At 47.2% G+C, this 16,656-nt stretch overlaps 1 protein-coding gene across 1 annotated transcript; it reads right to left on the reverse strand.

Annotated features, from left to right (window-relative positions):
• Nucleotides 1-1,201: 1,201 nt before the first annotated feature.
• On the reverse strand, nt 1,202-16,638 carry MONOS_4889p1 (putative Ubiquitin carboxyl-terminal hydrolase 34; the record flags this gene model as incomplete). The annotated part of the gene is made up of 1 exon (XM_067874993.1): nt 1,202-16,638. One exon carries the CDS (start codon nt 16,636-16,638, stop codon nt 1,759-1,761), a length of 14,880 nt encoding a protein of 4,959 aa, XP_067723527.1. The 3' UTR covers nt 1,202-1,758.
• Nucleotides 16,639-16,656: the final 18 nt, after the last annotated feature.

Consider the following 16,656-nt stretch of genomic DNA (forward strand, 5'->3'; position numbering starts at 1 on the left):
TCGATGTGAAGTGAATTCATTAGAAAATTATTCAATTTCAAGGATGATGATTTTTTTTCTGAAATATCAAAGTTTTTCAAATTTATTCACAAATAATAGAAATTGGGGTTCAATTTTCATCCTTTTTAAGAATAATGAAAAAACAAAACATTTTGATCACTTTCTGACACTCAACCAGTGATCATATTATATCAATAAATATTTTTATAAAAAATACTGAATTTTTTAATTTTGAATAAGAAGTTTACCAATTTCGAATTAAAAGTTTAACAATTTTAAATATTAATTTAACCAAATTTGAATAATTTGTTACCCAAAATCGAATTATTAGTTAATTAATTTTGTGTAATAAGTTTGCCATATTTGAATAATAAATGGTGTAATGAAAAAATTTGGATGGATATAAAAATGTCCGGACAAAAAAATCACACTGTGTGAAAATGGCAGAGGTGATTTTTATTGCAGTTATCTCATTTCAGTGATCGTTCACAAATGTTCAAAATTAAATTTCAATCAGAAACTTCTGACTGAATAAAAATGATTTGAATAATAATCGCCCATGTGTTTGTTTAAAATCTTGATTTCAACAAAGGCAAAGAAACTGTGTTTGGTTGAATCAGTTATATTTTTTTGTTCAATTCTGTGGATGTCGCATTAAAAACCCGACAAGATCGATTTCACGATAACAGCATCAGGAATAATTCTGTTTATTTCCCTCACAATATATCTCATCAAAACAAACTCATTTGATATGCAAAACTCTCAAAATAGCTTCATTTGTGCTCAGAGAATATTATTATAAAATTCTCGGAGAAACTCAAAATCCTATTTCTCCGAAATTTCAAATAATAATTTTTTCAAAATTCAGTCTTCATGAAAATAGAAGTTTGATATGCCAAATGAGTTTGCATTGACGAGATATATTTATAGGAAAATTGTCAGAATTATTCCTCTTGCGGTTATTGAGAAATCGATCTTGTCTGGTATTTTTTGCGATGTCAGGTATTTTATTCGATATCTGTATTTTGTTTTTCATTGGCTTTGAATAATCCAATTAAATAATTTTTTCCTATCTTTTGTTATCTAAATTACCAATATGTCAGATTTTTTATATAATGATGCAAGCCATCCAAAACTTTAAATGTAATTAATGAAATGGGATAGAATTCTTGCATTTCTGAAAAATTCAACGATTTGTTCCATTCTTTTCCCACAATTTTATCAATATAAGTCTTTCATTCCCGTGTTAAAAAAAAGAAGAAAATTTTGAAAAATGATAAAAATATTTGAAAGTGAAGAATGGAACAAAATTCATAAAACAAAAAATTACGTACCAAATATCAATATTATTTTTTTGAATTCGAAGAATAACTCAAAAAAGCCAAAAAGAAATGATTACAAAAAATTCCAGTAAAAAAATTATCGTTTGACTTTCTTTTTTTCATTCCACCAAATTAATTAATATTGACATTTCTGCTTTTAATCAACGTAAATAATAAACAACAACTTAAAAAAAAATAAAAAATTCTGAAAGACATTTAAAAGAAAAGAAAAACGTTTTTGTATTTCTTCATTCAAAAATATTTTAAAAAACTCAACAAGAGAGAGAGAGAGAGATAGATAGAAAGTAAGAAAGTAAGTAAGTAAGTAAGAAAGAAAGAAAGAAAGAAAGTTAGTAAGAAAGAAAGAAAGAAAGAGAAAGAGAGAGTGAGCGAGAGAATGAAAAACACTTTTCCAATTTGTATTTTTCAATAACATCTATGAAGACATCTTTTTCGATGCGTCCGTTTCTGTTAGAGATGAATTAGAAAACGAATATGAAGGACCAATAACTTTCGGTGAACGAGGAAGAAAGAGGGAAGTATTTAATGTAGGAGCAATAACAGGAACGTCTTCTCTGCTCTGTCCCGATGACTTTGATGCTGAAAAAGGGGATTGAGCGGACGTCTGTTTAACTGCTGCAATTATTAGTTCCAGACGTTGGACAACATCACCCACAATCATTGATCTTGCTCTGAAGGCATTCAAATATTCAGTTATCTTCACCAACTGCTCCACATACGGTGCAAGCGTGTCAGTGACAGAGCGGTATTGCAAGGAGAACAGATCCAAAGACTGCACACAAGCAACAAGAAGAGGAGGAAGAGAGCATTCATTTGAAGCAAGAAAGGCGGATGTTTCTTGACTGCTGACAAGCTCCACAATCTCGTTCACCCGCTCCTTCAGCGCCCGAATGAGTGTGATACACAGAACTGACTGCTGTCTGCTGAGTGCCCTTCGGAAATGCTCGCGAAATGACGAGATGATTCGAGGGTCGCCCAAACTTAGTGCAGCAGATATGAACAGCGGGCGGCGCATGAACAGATGATACAGCATCGGCTCAAACAGAGTTGTAGACGGCTCGTATGTCTCTTTGCCGCTCGTGCAATAGACTGTAAAATAGAGAGAAAAGTTCATCATCAGTGCTCTTTGTACAGCTTGCGAAATGTCGAGTCCAAAGTGGACAAATTCAGTTTTCTCTTCGAAAATTGAAGGCCAAGGTAGCACAACATCCTTCGAGTGGGGAAGCGGGTGCGTGTGAACAAATGCAAACAACGTGACTTCGGTGAGCCGCATCACCTTCACCAGCATCCACCTCGCTCTATTTACTGTTTTCTCTTTTGGCTTCAAGTTCCCTGGGCATATCTGATCCAGCTGCTGTGATATTGTTATATCCTCTGCTTCAGCTGCTTTCCCCTGCGCAGCTTCGACCTCCTGCTTGCACAGATGCGCCACGCACAACGTGAGGAAGAGCTGCCAGCGCCAAAGCAGTTGAACGAGCAGGCTGTTGACGAGCGGAGCATGGGGCACATCAGCAGCGTCTGCAGCGTTGGTAGCATTGGCAACCATGAAATCAGCCGAAGACTGCGACGGGGCAGCAAGCGCAGCAGATTGTGAGCTGTAGAAATAGGAGAACGGGATGCACTCATCACATCCTGGAGGGAAATCCTGCGAGATATTGTTCACAAGGCAGTGTGTGAAGAACGGGTTTGTCTCGTCGACAGCACATTCGTTTTTCGGCTTTGATGGACGGTACTTTGTGGCATGAATTGCTCTGACAGGCTCCTTTGTGTATATTGCGTTGAATGCAACCAGCAGCACATCCAGCAGCTTCTCGCTCAGCCGAGGCACACACGAGCTGACAGTCGGAAGGAGCATCACCACAAGGCGCAGCGAGCGCACACGCACACACAGAGGGAAGCAGCAGCACGTAAAGCTCGACAACAGAAACAACGCCGTCGTGAGGAACTCCTTCACAAGCGCCATTTCCTCAGCGCTCTTGAAATCGCTGCTTGGTGGTGCGGCTGGCACCCTGTTCGTCCACAGCTCGCCTTTCAGCTGCTGTGGAAGCCCCTGCTCTGAAAATGTCTTCTGTGCCAGCCTGTCTCCGCTCAGCGGTGCAAACCCTGCGAAGAGCGAGCGATATTCGACAGCCAGAACAGCAGACATGTCCATGAAGGTGCCTGCAATGGAGCCTTCAAACCAGTCTGTGATCAGCACGTCAAGCACATCCAGTGCCTGCATCAGAGGGTGCTGCTGCGAGTCGACCGCCCGGATGAACCGCTTGCCGCTCCAGAAAGGCGCAAGATTGATCAGCGAAAGCGCATTTTCGGTATTCGACTTCGAGTTAAACAGAGCACAGCAGGCTTGAACCAGTGAAACTTGTCTGTTCCCAACGACTTCTAAGGGTTTCTTCAGGAACTGGGATGAAATAAATCCATATGAAATCATTTTTGATTGAGTGATAGCTTCTTCATCAGCCGCAAATGCTTTGCCTTGTTCAGATAATTGAGAAGAGGATTCACCTCCCATCGGACTGGAGTTCATAACAAAGGAAGAAGAAGAAGAAGAAGACGAAGAAGACGAAGGCGATGAAGAAGAAGATAAAGATGATGAAGGTGCAACCATCACATTATGCAAAACAGATGAAGCCTGTGAATTAAAGCGAGCAGGCAGAGGGCTGAGAAATGCAGTGTGTGGAAACGGCAGAAACTTCGCCAAAACAGGCTGCGAGTCGAAAAGGTGCTGAGAATCGTTCGTTTTCCAGTGCATTCTTGGAGTGCTCTTCAGCCAGGAAGGGTCAGCAGGCAGGATGGGCATAGGGAAGTAGAGATGGTGCATCATCTTCAGTGTATCAGAGCTGGCCAGACGAAGCCTGCCGGCATCGTCGAACAGGATGTCCAGCACAAACACACGATATTGCGGAGCATAGCACACAAACTGCAGAACAAGCAGCGCCAGCAGGGGAGCTGAGCGGGGGTACTTTTGAGGGGCAGAGAGGATGGCACGGCAGTCGGCAAAGGACACGAACGAGCCGAACAGATAAATGTACCTCTGCCTGTCGCTCTCACACAGAAGAAGGATGAACGAGAAATACGCATAGAAATACTCGTCTGTGTAGAGCTGCATCTGTGCTGAGGCTGTTCCTGCAGAGGGGAGCACGAGCCTGGCGATGGACACCTCGGCTGACGAGTGGAACTTCCACAAAATTCTGTCCACTCCGCCAACCGACACAGCCAGCGCCAGAAAGCGCAGCACCGCCAGCCTGTTCATGTCCAGGTGGCTGCTCAGGTGTTCGTGCGAGAGTGTGCTCAGCAGAAGCAGCACGGTCTTCAGAAAGCCTTCAGACAGCACAGCAGCAGGCAGCACCTCCAGCAGCGTAGTCGACAGCATCGTGCGCTTTGCAATCTGAAGAGGAGCAGAAATCGACGCCCCAGCCTGTGTGATGAGCGTGCGGGTCGACAGCAGCCAACAGAAAAGCGCAAAGAACGCGTCCAAGCTGTAGAGCTCGGGAGAAAACGGAAGAGGAACATCAGGTGCTGTGTTTGTGTTCGAATTGATAGAGTTTTGTTGGCTTTGCGCCTGAAGTGTGGCGGCTTCCATTGCTTTGATGATCATTTCATTCAATTTGCCCTCAAATTGCGTCTCAACAAAATGCAGAAGTGCTGCCAAGAGTTCTTTTCTGGCTTCTTCCTTCACAATATTTGGTTGTGCTGCTTTAGCGCCAGCTAATTTGCTTTCGCTGGCTTCACCAATTGCAACTGCTGCTGCTGCTGGCGCCTTGTTTTGTGCAGGTTCATTGAGAAATGTAACATCTGGATCGCCCGAAAACGATGGATTTAATGCACACGGCGGAATAAATGCAGAAAAGAACGGCCGATCAGCCTGCAAAGAGTCGAACTTGTTGAACCCGAAAAGTGGGATGGTCGCAGCGCTCTTGTCGAATCTGTTGATGTAGTTCGGATTTTGTGGGTAATCGTAGATGATCTGCATCCAGCTGTAGTTGAAGAACATCAACGGGAAGTGTATGGGCAGCTCTTCCAGCTCCATAATGTCCTCTTCCCGTTCAACAGCATCTCCCACATCTCCTCCTCCTCCTCCTCCTTTTTTCTGCACATTCGTCTGGAACACTTTCAGAGGCTTTCCAAACAGGAACGTAGAAATATCTGTGTTGTCTTCTGGCGCTTTATTCCCTTGCTTTTGTGTGTTGTTGCCTTGATGCAGGTTTTGTCCGTGCACTTCTCCCAGCAGTGGGCTCCCGTTCAACGACATCTTCGAATATGAATGCACAAAATACGAATTGGGCACAAAAACGAACTTCTGCGGCTGTCCAGGTGAAAAAGAAGAAGAAGAAGAAGAGAACGCCAACGGCGCTTCAAATAAGCGTTGAGATTGTTCTGTTTGTTTTTTCTGCATCTTCCATTCACTCGGATTGTTATCTGCCAGCGCACATCTGATAACTCTTGCCGCAAACTCCCGCATCGCCCTGCTGCCGCAGAAGCAGACGCACCTCAGCAGCAGCAAGAGCGGCTTTTGTGAGCCAATGAACTCACCCAGAACAGCAGAGCGTTCTGAATACCAGCTCAGCGCAGCCAGCGAAGGGAACACGATCTCGTTGACTGTAATTGCAGAGGCGTCGGTGATAAACTCCAAAAAGGCAAGCACTTTTGCCTGCCTCACCCAATCGAGTTTGGGATGCTGCTGTTGCTGCTGATCAGCCCGCAAGGCAGGAGGAAGAAGAGAAGCAGGCTGCTCCATAGTGACGATGTCGAAGAACCAGGACAGCACCTCGCAGAAGTCTGGCACACTGCTCTTCCCTTCCCGCAGCATGATCAGAAGCGACGAAAGCGTAAAGTCCAAAGACAAAGAAGCCGTCCGAAGAGCACTTGCTTCTTCATCAGAGCGGCCTGCAAGAGTGTCCGGAAGGAACATAGGCACACAGCAGATGTGGCAGAGCATGAGAGAAATGTGCCTGTTCCAGCGAGCTGTCAAATGCAGCAGCTTTCTCAGAAAAGCTGGTGTGCAGAACGTGTTGAACAAAGGCTGCTTGGGGTTGATCTTTGGACTCCGAAGCTCCGATGCAGCTGCTACCAAGTTAGCCCTCAAAAGCAGAAATGAGTCAGTGGAAGAGAAAGATGAGGAGGAAGAAGAGGAAGAGGAGGAAGAGGAAGATGGGGAAGCCATTGGCAAAGTTTGAACTGCTGTTTGATTAATCTCCTCAACTCCCACATCTGCCGGTGTGACCTCTCCGATCAATCCACATATCCATTCCAATCCAAGCACATCCAGACACTTCTGTGTGGTAGGTGCCCACGCATTCGCCAGGCAGCTTGTGACAGCCAGCAGCATCGCTTCTGCCGCTGTCATCGTCTCCAGCTGCCTCTGCGGTGCAATCGCATGAGCAGAGAAGATGGCGGGGAGAACAGGCGCTTCAGCATCCAAAGTCAGTTTGATGGCTGGAGAGAGCGAAAGAGCACTCATTTTGGCAGACCAGCCGAAAGAAGGCTCGTCGTCGGGGAAGAGGAGATCGAAACAGCGCTGAGGAAACGCACAGGAGAGGACGATGGTGGAGAGAAGAGAGGAAGAACGGCAGCAGTCTCTTATAAATACAAAGAAGAACGTCAGCCACCGGAATTTCTGCTGCTTCAAGCTCAGACACGAAAGCAGATGGTCGAAGAAGAAGCGGAGGAGGCTCAACTGATCCTGCTCTTTCTTGTCCAGCAGATGGATGGCAGGTGCTGTGCTGCTCTTTTGCTCTGTTTTGGCAGTCAGTTTCGTCTGAATGTGGTCTGCGAGTGTCTTCACAGCAACCAACAGAACCCGCCCAAACGCATTCTGCAGCTTCAGATCGTCGGCACAGAAGAAGTAGTTTTTGCATAGTGAAGCTGTGCTCCTTCTGTCAGCACAGGAAGAATACGTTCTCATCGACAGCACAGACCCCTCTGCTTCTTTGGTGGCAACCAGCGCCTTTGCGTCTTCTTTGCAGTCCTCCATCATCTGCGCAATGTTCGCCTCGATCCATCTGCTGCTGATGTCTTCGCTTCTCTCAAAGATCGCCTCAAGCTCAGCAGCAAAGGCAGTCGCATTGCGAGATGCCTGGCTGGTGTGGATGAGCGCCCGGAAGACATGCTCTGGCCACGCGAAGGAGAGAAACTGCTTCATAACTTCTGTCTGCGAAAGAGCATCCGCAGCCACGTTCTCCTTCGCAAAGTGGATGCAGCCTGCAATGTTGAACATGCTGCGCATGAAATCGGCAAAGCCCTTTGTGAAGATGATCTTTCCACGCTCAAACTCCGCCGCCTGCTTTTTCTTCTCTCTGATTTTACTCACACTCAGCTCAGAAGTTGTTTTGCCTGCTAATTTTTCGCCCTCTTCGCCTTCATTTGCCATTGCAATCGACTCTGAAAGCGAGCACAAGGAGAAAGTGACTGGAAATGGCAGCTTTGCCAGGTCGTCGTGTGTCACTCTGCTTTTCTTCTTCAGCAGCTGCTCGTATTCAGCCTGATGCCTCGCTTTTTCTGCCCTCTCCTCCTTCCAATCATCCACCGGGTTCTTCCGCTGATACACAAGAATAAATGCGTTGTTGCTCTTGAAGATGACTTCCTCCTGGAACCCTTCCATTTCGCTTAGCATTTCGTAGTTCAGCCCTTCATACACACCCCCAAAGCACTGGTCAGGCAGCGTCGCTGGATCAATCGGGAGCACTCGATCGTCGTTGAACAGCAGCCATCTCTCTTTCCCGCCTCTTTCTTTCACAAACGAGTAATAATGCCCTCCTCCTCCTGTCCCCGCATGGCATATCACTCCCACAAGCTCATACAGATAGTAATCTGTATCCCGCCCCATATAAGAAAAGTCGTATTTTTTGGCTGATTCATTGGAAGAAGAACAAGAAGAGGAAGAAGAGGAAGAAGCAAAGGAAGAATAGCTTGTTGAATTGTCTCTTTGCTCAATCTCTTCCACCGCCTTTTTGTATCTTTCATCTGATTTCATCCCCTTTTCATCCGCAACAATCGTCTCATTCATAAACGGCCTCATGTCCAGCTCACCCAGCGGAAACTCGAATCTTTCATTGAGCTTAACAAATCCCTGTTTGAACTTGTCGAACTGGAAGCGCTTGAGGTGGAAGAAGATTGTGTTCGGCAGCTCCTTCAGCAGGCTTCTCTTCACAATCTTCGTCGCCCTGCCGCAGTGCGCGCATATCGCCCCGCCAATCACCTCCCCTTTCACTTGGCTCATCAGGGACTCTGTCAGGCACGTGTGGTTCAGCACATCCAGCCCGATGCTCGTCCACCGCTCTGTCCCTGTCGCCAGATGGCCCAACGGGCACATCTTCTGCTCGCTCGTCTCGCCGCCAAACAGCCTCAGAATCACATTGGGAGCATGCTGTGTTTCTGTGTGCTGTCTGAGCTGGTCTGTCAGGCTGAGGAAGAACTCGACCCCGTCCTGCTGCGCTGTCGGGTCAAAGGGGAGGTCGTCGTACATTTGAAACACACTCACAAAGTCGGACAAGTCGGCTGCTTCGGCGGTGTTTCCATCCATCACAGAGAAGAGATGGCGCAGCTGCTCCCACGTCTGCTTCCTCCTGGCAACATGGGCAGGGTCTGTGTCAATGGGCTCGTTGGATTCAGAACTAGGTTGGATTGAGGATGAAGAAGAAGAAGATGATGATGGAGTTAATGATAAGAATGGAGTGAATGAAGGAGGATTACGAGAAAAAGGAGGAGGCGGTGGAGGAGGAAGGCCAATTGATGCATAACTTGTAGCTGAATTGTTATTTGTTGGTGGCTGAGGTGATGCCATAGCATTCGGATCGACTGGAATAAACGCTTTGAACTTTGGTTTTGAAGAGAAAGAAAAAGAGGAAGAAGATGAAGATGATGAGAAAGAAGAAGAAGAAGAAGCATTAACAGGAGGAAGCAACGCAGCTGCCTGTTTCATCTGCCTCTTCCACCCACCGCACTCGTCTCCTTGCCATTCGAGCACAATCCTTCTGAACTGCGGGTGCATATACAGCTGCACCATGACTGATATCATGTAACACAATGAACCCGGGTTCTCGATGCCCATATACCCCACTTTCGCCTTGCTGCTCTGGAGAGGGTTGCCGCTGAAGGAAGGGAAGACGCGTCTGCTCTCCATCCGCTGGAGGCTGTTGAGCAGCTGCAGAACGAGAGAAATGTTGGCGGCGCTGCTGTTTCGGCACAGGGAGGCAACAAGCGAAAGAAGCACTTTGCTCAATTTGGGGCTTAGCTGCCTCAGAAAACAAGGAGGAAGACGAGAAACACTGGACTCACTGCCAAAGTCAAACAAGATGCGAACAAATGCCATGCGGATGATGGAGAGAGGACGGTCTGTTTGAGCTGTTATGTTTGCTTCTCCTCCTCTTCCTTCTCCTTCTCCTTCTCCGCCTCCGACGAGGTTTTTGATGGAACTTTCGTATTGTTTCATTTGCACAGCCACTTCGGCATTTGCTTGGTTGACGTTGCTTTCGATCTGTGCTAAGCAAACAATCAGTGCTTCAGTCAGAACAGGAAGAGAAGCACAAGACGAAGGAAGAACTTTCAAATGTGAAGAAGAAGAAGAAGAAGACAATGAAAATGAGGAAGAGGAAGAGGAAGAAGAAGTGGAACGAGAAGAAACATTAACAGCATTCTTGTTTCCAACTTCCATGTTTCTATTTTGCTTAGACTGCAACGCAATCAAAGGAGAATCTGAGTTCAGCACGTCATTTTCACTCAACAGCAATGGATCCACACAGCATTCACACTCCATCAGCAGCTTGGCGAAGATCAGAACAAGACGCGAATGGTCCATTGTGCATTTCTGGGCGTTCTTCGGCTGGTGGGACGGGTTCCCCTTGAAGCAGAGCAGCAGCACTTTGAAGAAGCGCTCCAGCATTGCCAGCGAAAGAGAAGAAGAACATTCGATGGGAATGAGATTTTCAGCTATTTTGGACAAAACTGAGCAGAAGACGTAGGACGAGTCAACCACACCAGCAGAGGTGGTGCTCATAACAGCTCTGAATTCACTGGAATATCCCTTTGCGAGTGAGGAAGAGGCAGATGAGGAAGAAGAAGAGGAAGAAGAAGAGGAAGAAGAAGAGGAAGAAGAAGAAGCATTATTCATTGCACTGCTCAGCTCCTTCAAGCTGTCTTCGCTTTCTGCCAGCGGAATGCTCATGAGCAGCTGGCACATCGCCTGCACAGCGCCTTCCATTCTGTGATTTCTCATCTGAATCTTCTCTGCCTTCTCATTCTGCTCAATCAAAGTGTTCCCTCGGCAGCTGAGCAAGAGAAACAGCACTGGCTGTGCTTGCTGCTGCATCAGGAAAGGGAAAAGAATCGAATGATAACAGCGCAGCAGCCCAAAAGCCAAGCGGAAGACGATTTCTTCTGGAAACAGATCGTCCAAAATATCTGGTTCTTCTATTTCTTCATCATCATCATCAACTCCATTCCCATCTTTTCCATTTTTCCCCTTCTTCTTCTTGTTCTTCTTGTTCTTCTTTTTGTTCTTGTTCTTGTTATTCTTATTGTTCTTCTTGTTCTTGTCTGCATCTGTATCAGCTACTTTCTTGTTCCCAAAGATCGAATAGAAATGTGTCCCTGACAAGTCTTCGCTGTTCAAATCAGCCAAATTCATCCTCCTTTTCACTTCTTCCGCGTCTTCCTCAAATTCACCCTGAACTTCGCACATTTGCTGCGCATTGAGCGCCGCCCCATTCAAATTCCAGCTGAAATTCCTGTTTAAATCGGAATTTCCATTCAAACAGCTCATTTCATTGCTCATTTCATTCAGTTTCTTCTCTTTCTTTCTTCGGAACATCCTGTTCAGAGAAAGAAATGTGTTTGGGCAGTTCTGCGGGTAGTTTGTGGCTGGCTCTTCGACAAGACCAGAAAGACGGCTGCGAATAATATCTTCATTGGAAGAACAGCTCAATAAACTCATTTTTGTGTGTTCTTTTCCTTCTCTTTCTCCTCTTTCTCCTCTTTCTCCTTCGTCATTCCCCATCAAACTCCTTCCTTCCTCTTCCCCTTCCCCCTCCTCTTTCTTCCACAGCTCCTCCGCAAACAGCATCGCCATCGCCTTCTTCTGCATCAGCAGCGCCTGAAAATCTTCATCGCCCAGTTCTGTTGTCAGTCTAAGCACACCTACTTTTCCTATCCAATTTGACACAAAAACATCCACTGGAATTCCACCTGTTGTCATCAGCATCGGCACAGGCGGTGAATAAAGCGGAGTGACTGAGGCATATTCAGCGATCAGCTGCGGATGGATTTTGGTCTCGTATTTTGAGAAGAAATGAGGAATTTCCTCAGAAATTGCCTCTCCTTCAGCTGTCGGCATACGCACAAAGGAAGGCGAGGCAGCAAGAAATGGATTGTCAATTGTGATTTTCTGTGAAAAGAGCACAAAACACTGCACAAGCTTCGCAAACAGCAGCAACATCTGCGATTTTGGCGGCTCAATTGCCATGTGCTCCTTCAGAAGCTGAGTGAAAGAAGAGCCAGACGCATCAGAAGGGGAAGAGAAGACGCACAAACAAGGGCAGTGGGAAAGGGAATAGTTTGCGATGCTCTTCATAACAGTGCCGACGAAGGGGTATGTTTGATAGCAGACGGCTGAAGGTTCAGAAGGGTTGAGAAGGAAAGAAGAGACAATGTGGACAAGATGATAGAGGCATCTTGGGGTTAAGTGGAGCAACGGATTCACTTTGTAAGAGGAAGAAGAAGAAGAAGAATTAGAAGAAAGCGAAAATGCTCCATTTCCAGCTAAAGGTGCATTTGTGCTGCTGTCAAAGAAAGGCTCAGGTTGAATGGGTGTTTGCAGGAGGATGTTCAGCAGACAGCTCAGCCCCCCCGAGTCAATAAAACGATATCTCCACCCTTCCAAAGAGTCAGAGGTGTCGCCTTCCTTTGCCGTGCTGTTGGTTTTCATCAGGTTTTTCCTCACTTTCTCGTCGAGTTTGTTGTAGTCTGTGATCTCTTTCGTCTGCTTCAGCAGCATCTCCACCTCATTCAGCGCAATCTCCAGTTTCCCCCTCCACACCACCGGCATTTCTCTTCCGTCTGCTGTGAACGCGGTGTTTTGTGCTCTGTCGAATGCTGCCACCACAAAAATCGCTGGCCAGTCGGTTCCTTTCTTCGCCTCCAGAATGTCCTTCCGCACAGCCTCGCCTGGCGGGAAGAAGAAAAACAGGTGCCGGCAAAGCTCCATCAGAGACGGGGACACATCAAACAAGTCGGTCAAAACAGACGCGTCCTCTTTGAACAGCTCGCGCGGACTGCTGCCTGGCTGAAGCTCGAGGGAAGAAGGGAAGAATTTGGCTGGGTTTGCCAGCGGATCGTTTGAATTCTTCGCATTCATCATCAGCATCTTCTTCTTCTTGTCTTCCCATGGCCAATAGAATCTCCCATCCTGTTTTTGCTCCATTTTGTTCGGCTGCTTCCATTTTCCATATCCTTTTCCTCCTCTTCCACCTCCCCCTCTTCCTCCTCTTCCTCCTCTTCCTCTTCCTCTTCCACCTCCTCTTCCTCTTCCTCCTTCCTCTCCTTCTCCTTCTCCTTCTCCCAGTGCATCCCACTCGTCCTCCAGCTCCACCGCAATCTTCAGCTTCTCCACGTTCTCCCTCCCAACCATATCAAACAGGTTGCTCAGCTCGTACGTGATGTCCCGCCCCGAATAGCTCACAAGCACATCTGTTGCCTTCGCCCCTGTTTTTTCTGCGATTTTCAGCCGAAGCGTCTGAACGCAGTCGTCTTCAGTCACAATGCACTGCACAATCCCATACGGATCGACACGGAAGAAGGCTTCGAAGTCTTCTTCGATTGGGGCAGAAAGAGAAGAAGAAGAGGAAGAAGAAGAAGAGGAGGAGGAGGAGGAAGAGGAGGAAGAAGAAGAAGAAATCTGTTCATTCTGCTTGGCAGTTGCCTGTCTCTGCCTCTTCAGCCTCTCAAAGGGTGTCAGGGGGGGCATACAGCCATAGATCAGATGAAGAAGAAAGATCAATGCATTTTCTGTTCGGTTGATCTGCTTCTTCAAAGAAAGCACGCCTCTGCCGCCAAAACCAAACTGATGCTGCATTTGGAAAGGAGGAGGGGTGGTTGAAGGGGATAATGGTGGGGTCTGTAAAGAATAAGAATAAGAAGAGGAGGAGGAAGAAGAAGAGGAAGAGGAAGAACAAGAAGAAGAAGAAGATGGTAAATAAGAAGCAGAAGACGCAGCAAGTGAAAAAGCCGATGGCGAAAGCGGCTGTTCGCTGCCTCTGTGTGAGCAATGCGTTGTCCCCAGCCCTCTTTCTGCAAAAGCCTGCTGCTGCCTCATCTCCTGCTGCCTCTGCCTTTCTCTGATCAGCTCCCACACCTCCTTCACAACCAGCCCCACCACTTCCCTCCTCCTCTTCGCAGATGCCTTGTCTGACTTCTTCAGGCTGTTTGGAATGCACTGTGTGAACAGCATCTCCATCGCCTCGTTCATTTCGTCCCGGCTGTCGCTGCCAAACCCGGTTTCGCTCTCGTTCAGCGCAGACTGGTTCATCCACAGCCGCTTCACGGGTTCTATTTCTCCGTCTTCTTCATTTTCTCCGTTTTCTCCGATTCCTCCGTCCTCTTTCTCTTCTGGCGGAATCTCCACGCCCAACAGCCTGCTCTGCTCTTCTGCAATTCTCTCTTCCTCACTCTTTCCCGACTTACCAGCCATTCCTGTCTCATTCACAAAAGAAGAAGAAGAAGAAGAAGAAGAAGAACCAAATGCACCTTCTTCACTGAATGAATGCTTCGGCCCTTTCGCTGGCCAGTTCAGTGCCACATTCCACAGCTCTTCCAGCCCAATGATTTCTGCGTCTTCGTTCCAGATGAACGTGGCTTCGCTGTCAAAATCGATGTTTGCGTCAAAGAAAGAAGTATCTTCTTTGTCTTTGTCTTTCTTTTTTTCTTTGTCTTTGTCTTTTTCCTTTCCCTTTTCTTTCTCCTTTCCCTTTTCTTTCTCCTTTCCCTTTTCTTTCTCCTTCTTCTCTTTCTCCTTCTCCTTCTCTTTCCCTTTATCTTCATCAGCCACAATAGAAACCCTGTCGAATTCGAGGTTGACTGCAATGAACAACCTTTTAAACACTGCAAACTCGTCCGGGTTGAACACAATTCCAAGTGGCTGAGGCAAATTTCGGTTTGTTCTGTCTTTTCCACTCATTCTGAGACTGTTATAAGGATGGTTGTAATCATCAGATACAAGTGAATATGGAGGTGGAGAAGACGAAGAGGAGGAGAAAGAGGAAGAAGAGGAAGAAGAAGAAGAAGAAGAGCGATTCGTATTAGCCAATGAAGAGCTGCGCTGTCCAAACGAATAGCAGCATCTGGCGAGCAATCTGTTGCAGCACTTGATCATCTCATCAAAAGGCGACTGCTCAACAACAGGCGCTGGCGAGCGGGCGTTTGCCGCAGGCGAAATAGAATGCGGGGGAGGAGGTGTTATTGCTCTTCCTCCTCCTTCTTTCTCATTCGCTGTTTTCTTTGTATTGCCAATGAACTTGTCATTGCGCTGAGCTGCCTTCATCACTGCAACAAACTGCTGAAGAAACACATTCATCGCCATTTCCCTCTCCTCCCACGTGACTGCCTCCTTCACCAACACCTTCCACACCTTTTCCACCACATTGACACAAACCTCACTTAAAGGGGTGACTGAAACAGGGGTAAATCTTTGGATGGGAAGCAAATCGCCGTTGCTGACGCCAATGCCGTCGATGCAGCTGCTCTTCATCTGCTCAGCCACAAACAGACTTCGGTGCAGAATGTGCTCAGAATACGAGAAATGGCCGATGAGCTGGGAAGATAAATGAGAAGAAGGGAGAAGCTTTGGCGTGGATGAAGGTTTGGATTGGGAGGGGATGTCGAAGGGGAGAGAGGGAAAGGAAGGATCGATTGAGGAATAAGAAGAAGAAGAAGATGATGATGATGATGAAGCAGAGGCAGAGGCAGAGGAGAAAGAAGAAGAAGAAGCATAATTCTCTTCCTCTTCCTCCTGCTGTTGCTGTTCCATTTGCATACCATCTGCAAAGAACACCTTCGCAAAGTGTCTCAATCTGCCTATCGAGTTGAGTGCATGCTCCAGCGCATTCGCCTTTGCCACTCTCACAGCGACTTCCACCCGTCCTGGCTTGAACGACGTCTCACTGAATGTATTTTCTGCGGGATTCTCCTTCATCACGCTCTGCCGAAACACCCTCACCCCGATTCTTTGCAGTTCTTCATCAGCCGCTGCACCGAATGAATTGATGATTTCTTTGAGCAGCAACACCATCTGCGTTGAAGACTTGTCTCGTGCCAAATGGCTGACACACTCGTCAAACACTTGTTCAAGCACAGACAGCGTCCGGAGGGACGAATAGCCAGTTTGCAGCCCTTTCAATGCAGACTCAAAGATTCTGTGTGGAGCCGTGTTGATCGGCAGCGTTTCTGATGGTTCTACGCTTCCACTTCCACTGCATCCTCCATTGAATGGGAAAGCATCACTTCCTGCTTTTGATCTTTGTGTCTGTGCAAGCGCCTTCGAATGCGCATCACCCCATCCTCTTCCTCTTCCTTCTCTTTCTCCTCCTCTTTCTCCTCCTCTTTCTCTTCCTTCCTCCTTGTCATTCCTCATATCTGTCGCTCTATCGCTGTCATCCAGCACCAGCAGAAACAGCATCTCGTTCATCTCCCGCAGCACATTCTCTGTCCCGTCCTCTTGCGACTCCGGCACCCTCCCCCACTGCTCCTCCTCCATCTTCCTGTCTTGTTCTTTCTTCCTCTCCCACATCTTCTGCCCCAGCGCCGCAAACAGCTCCCCCAAAAGCACCACATCCGACGCATCAATCGCACACAGCAGCCGCAGCTTCCTCAGCTCTGCTGCTTTCCCTCTCTCCCCTTCCTCAATGAACGCTGTCTCAATCCTTGCCTTCACCGTCTCTCTGTCAAACGGACCCATCTTCTGCCTCTGTGAAGGAACATACAACTCCCTTGTAGCTATTCCCTTTGCATCTGACTGCATCATTTGCTGTCCCTTCTTTCCTTTCAGTTGTTCCTGCTGTGCATCAGCCATTCCCAATGCCTGCTCAGTCAGCCCCATCTCGTCGGCTGTTCTTTCGAGATGCACTTTCACCAGCCCAAACAGCAGCATCAGCACATCTGCGCTCAGCCCAGCCACCACAGCCCGCAGCAGCCTGTTCGCCCGCCGCTTCATCTCGCCCAGCTCGAATTCAATCAGCACAGCATCTGCCTCTGCCTCTTCTTCTTCCTTTGCTTTTGCTTTGAGCTCTTCTTCTCTTCTCATCCCGCCCATTGCTCCGTCCCCTCTTCC

This window comes from Monocercomonoides exilis (assembly GCF_001643675.1).
Source record: "Monocercomonoides exilis strain PA203 chromosome Unknown scaffold37-1059404, whole genome shotgun sequence".
NCBI classification, from domain to species: Eukaryota; Preaxostyla; order Oxymonadida; family Polymastigidae; genus Monocercomonoides; species Monocercomonoides exilis.